This window comes from Desmodus rotundus, chromosome 7 (genome assembly GCF_022682495.2).
Source record: "Desmodus rotundus isolate HL8 chromosome 7, HLdesRot8A.1, whole genome shotgun sequence".
Classification (NCBI taxonomy): Eukaryota; Metazoa; Chordata; class Mammalia; order Chiroptera; family Phyllostomidae; genus Desmodus; species Desmodus rotundus.
Window position 1 is genome coordinate 102,228,926 of NC_071393.1, and position 4,440 is coordinate 102,233,365.

Here is a 4,440-nt window from a genome sequence, read left to right on the forward strand (position 1 = left end):
AAGTCAGGACAACTGTAATAGCATAATCAATAAAACATAATTAAAAGGAAAAAAAAAGGGACCAAGAAAGTGGCCAGGAGATAAAGGATAGCAGTCTGGACTAAAAGTAGTTTCAAGATCTATTTTGAAGCAAATCAAATTCGACTTGCCTATGATTTGGATCCATGGAATAAGAGAATAGGAAAGTCGAAAGTGAACTTCTTAGTAACAAAGGGATCACAACGAAAATGAAATGATTCAGGATCAGGCTAAGTTTGAGAAGGAGGAATAGATTCACTCAATCATTCAACAAATCTTATAAGCATCTACTATGTGAGGATACAGCAGAATACAAAACTGATAAAGTTTTGCTCTCTCAGAGCTTCCATCACTAGAGTGGAAGGCAGTTAGACATATTAATATGTAAGCCATAGATGGTGATAAGTGCTATGGAAGATAATAAAGCAGGTAACTTAGAAAGGTTACTATTTTTAATGGTCAAAAAGAGTTTCTTTAATAAATGAGCAGAGGCCTAAAGGAAACAAAGGAGGCAGACCTGAAGATTTCTGGGAGAAGAGCTCCTGGCAGTCTGAACAGACCGCAATGCCATGAGGCAGAAGTATTCTTGGTATTTTGAGGACTGGCAGAGGCCAGGGTGGTATAGCAGAGTGAGTGAATAAAAACTATTATTCAATAGATCAGAGAACAGGCAATATAAAACCCTGGTTAGGGACTCTGGCTGTTTTACTTTTTGGCAAAATCTTTCGGGAACCCCGTGAAAGATTTCCAAGAGGAATGGAGGTGAGGTGTTACTCTGGCTGCAATATGAAAACAACAGTATGAGGGAGCAAAGGTGGAGGAAGCAAGGGCTCAAGTGGCCATATTCCTTGGTGGATCAGCCCAGGAGGTGATGAAAAGGACTCAGGCTTTGAAGAGTGGTGATGGGATTAGTTAGGGTGACTTTAAGAGAGTGGTCAAGGAAGGCTGGTAGTTTTTTCTGACCTTACCAAAGAAGAGTGAGGTTACCATTTACTGGGTTGGCATGAGCACAGGAGGAATGGATTTATGATGGAAAATAGTAAGTTCAGTTTGCCAGGACAGAGATACTTATTACAAATTTAAATATGTATGTTGAGCAGACAGCTTTTTTTCTCTCGATTCCAGAGAGGTCTGGGTTGGAGATACAGTGTGGCAGTCTTGAGCATATAGATGCTATTTAAGTCATGAAAATGGATGTGGGAGAACACAGATAGAGGGTCCAGAACTGAACACTTGAAAACCTCCATCAGTTAGACATTTCCATCTCATCCCTAGTATTCTTAAAATGAAAAAACGGGTTTAATTTTTAATGCTACCACTTACTACTTTCTAAAGTCATCAAGTGCATCAATGAGACACAACAATGAACCAAAGATTATATCCTACAAATCTCAAAAGAGAAAAAAAGAGACGAACTCCATTCATAGTTAGAGGAATACTAGGAACTCAAAACATTTCCAAATATAGAGGTTGTACAAACTAGTGGTTAAGTGCTTTGTATACGGGTTCAGGATGACTGGATCTTAATTCTGGTCTCTCCACTCGTCTCTGTGACCTAGGGGAAGGCACTTACTGCACAGTTTCCTCAGCAGTAAGTTGGGGATAATAATTTATTGGGTTATTGTAAGTGAATTAATACCTGAACTTTTGCGATAAAAAAGTTGGCTATCTTACTATTATTGACGCTAAGTTATTGAAACAAAAGTTGGGAGAGAGAGACCCTTCAATTTAACACACTATTCAATTACCTTAACCACGGACTTATAGCTCTATTTTAAGTTCTAAACAGGCCAAATCAGGTTCGTAAATTCAATTCTCTTAACTAAGGGCTTACAGCTCCTAGTCTGGAGTTTAAAACAAAGCCAGAAGGCATCCCCAAACTCCTTAGCATCCAAAAAAGTCAGGGAACTAGCTAGTCCCAGTTCACAGAGAGTAAGCAAGTCTGATAACAAGATCAAGCTGTGGCATGGGGCTCCGGGGCTCGAATCCCTCTTGATTCCCTTCTGGTCTTTCCTCTAGAGAATGAATGTGTTTTCGATAACAGGGAAAGGTTAAACCCAGCCTTGAATGGGAGTGCAGCAAAGTGTCGAGAATCCAACTCAAGGGGGCAACAGCGGGAAACTTGTCTAGAGTCGCCATCTACCCATTTTCACTAGTACCCAGGAGCACGGTGGGGTCAGACTCTTCTTGAGAGGATTATGGGCAAACGGCAACTTTTCTTAATCTAGCCCCCAACGCCGACCCTGTTTCCTGGAAGCAAATTAGCTACGTTCTCTGTCTCCCCCTCCTCTCGCGGGATTCCGCGGTCCACACCTGGGCCTCAGCCTCCAAGCTCGAGCCTCCAGCCTCCAGCGCGGAGCCGGAGGAGACACCCGGGGAGAAACAATAGGGCCGTGGCGGCCCCCGTACCTCTCACGGTCACGGCCGTCGAAGTAGACGAAATCGCCGTTCTGAACGCACTTGGCGCAGGTCAGCCGCCGGCGGGTGGTGTTGCACAGCGGACAGCGCTCGACCGCCACGTACAGCCCCTCCGCGTCGTCCACCGAGTCCACCAGGTCTCTGGCGAGCGGCCGCGGCCCGCAACCAGGAGCCTGCGGCGCTCGGGCTCCCTTCCCACTGGGAGACGCCATGATAGCCTGAGAACAGAGCCAGTCACGTGGGATTTTGTTTTCAACCAGATGCATCCTGGGCGAGGAGGAGGGGCTTGGGGAGGCGGCGGGAGCTCGCGCGGGGGTCTGGAGAGCAGCCTCCGCCTCGGCTGGCGGCGATGTTGCTTTACCTGTCCGCAGAGGGGCAGCGGTCCCGAAGCCGAAGCTTGTTAGAGGGGCCAGTCGGCCAAAGTGCCCTCACCGCTGGGTCACGCGAAGACTGCAGGTTAACGCCTCTAATTTGTGCCCCAAGGATTTCGGGGAAACGTATTGGGAACAAAAGAAGGGACTTTCTCTACTTCCCTACGGATGCTTTAAAATTTGGTTAAAACTACAGCTGGGTCTTGGAATGAGGTTTAATTTTTGGCTCACCTACTTCCTTAGCAGCGTGATTTGGGGCAAATCTCTAACCTGTGTTCTCACCACTTAAATGGAGAACTACCTACTTAACCTACGTCGTGAGAATTCCTGAGCAGATACGTTGACTAGTAATCTAATAATACTTTAATAGCTAACCAGTGGAACAGCCATACTACTGAATGTGGAAATCAATTTTGTATCTTTCTGAAAAGAGAATTTTAGTTAAAGTAATGGCCAACATTCTGCCCTCTCCTCCCACCCCCAACTACTCTGGGGCACACTCTGAGGAAGAATTTGAACTCGATAGGATTTAACCTAGATAGGATTAGTCCCAGTTTCTTTTTCAGGGAGGGGTAAAATAGTGTGGGTCCAAAGATTTTATCAGAGTAATCAGTGTTTGAATATGCCTCTAACCCACGGAAGGGAAAAAGAAAAGTGGGCTTATAGGTCAAATTACTTAGACCAGTGATTTTCAAAGATTGTTTTGGTAAGCTGTCAATTGATGATTACTGCCCTAAATTCTATCTCTAGCAGGGACTTTCCTCCCAGGTTTCATACCTAAAGATTCACAACAGCCTGCTAGGCATCGAGTGATGTACCGTGGCCACCATAAACTCAGCATGTTGGAAACAGAACTCTCCCTCCTCACAAATGTTTCCTCGTCTTGGTGAAAGACATAATCACTACCACTTGGGGCCATGAGTCATGTTAGTCTCATCCCTCCTTATTAGCCTCCACAGCTCGGTAAAATGCTGATGATTCCACAGACTGATTAGGTTTTGAATCTAAACCCCTTGCTCCACCCCCTTAGTCTTACCTGGTCTGTTTTAATACGATTACATAGGATTATAAAGGCGCACACAAAAAGCAAAAATTCCCCATACTGTTTTAAAATACGGCTTACACTAAACCTGAATGGTTCCTGAAAGTTTTAAGATTTATGTTTAAGTGAGAGAAAAACCTTTCTCTGATCATTTTTTAAAAATTTGATTTTTCTTAAGGTTTCAGACTTTTATATTTCATTTGTATTCTGACGGGGTCCTTCACAGTGCCTGTACCTAATAGCTGGAATCATCTAATTCAGTATTTTAAAAGATAAAAAACAGACACATTAATTTCTATCCTAGATATTATAGGTAGTACCTATTTTATGCAGTTATTTGCAATTTCTATATCACACCGCATTTCCAGAGGACACATTATGCACTACATCTTTAACAAGAGCAGAATGTTAAATGTTCATGATGCTACAAAATCATTCTAGCAAGGCCCTAAATCTCTCACATTCTGAAATAAGTTTACTTGTTCAGTTTTAAAAATAACGTATAAGTCATTTTAAATACAAGCTTTTCTTCATAGGCATGGTTACATAGAATCACCCTTTAATAAGTAAAGTCAAAATATGCATGGAACA

General features: G+C 43.2%; 1 protein-coding gene across 1 annotated transcript in view; it reads right to left on the reverse strand.

The window, feature by feature from the left end:
• Positions 1-2,656, reverse strand: part of ATG14 (autophagy related 14) — a 32,887-nt gene extending 30,231 nt beyond the window's left edge. Inside the window, exon 1 of the mRNA XM_053928429.1 lies at positions 2,428-2,656. Within this exon, the coding sequence (XP_053784404.1) occupies positions 2,428-2,648 (221 nt within the window). The 5' untranslated portion in view covers positions 2,649-2,656. The remainder of the gene's footprint in view (positions 1-2,427) is intronic.
• Between the last annotated feature and the right edge of the window lie 1,784 nt (positions 2,657-4,440).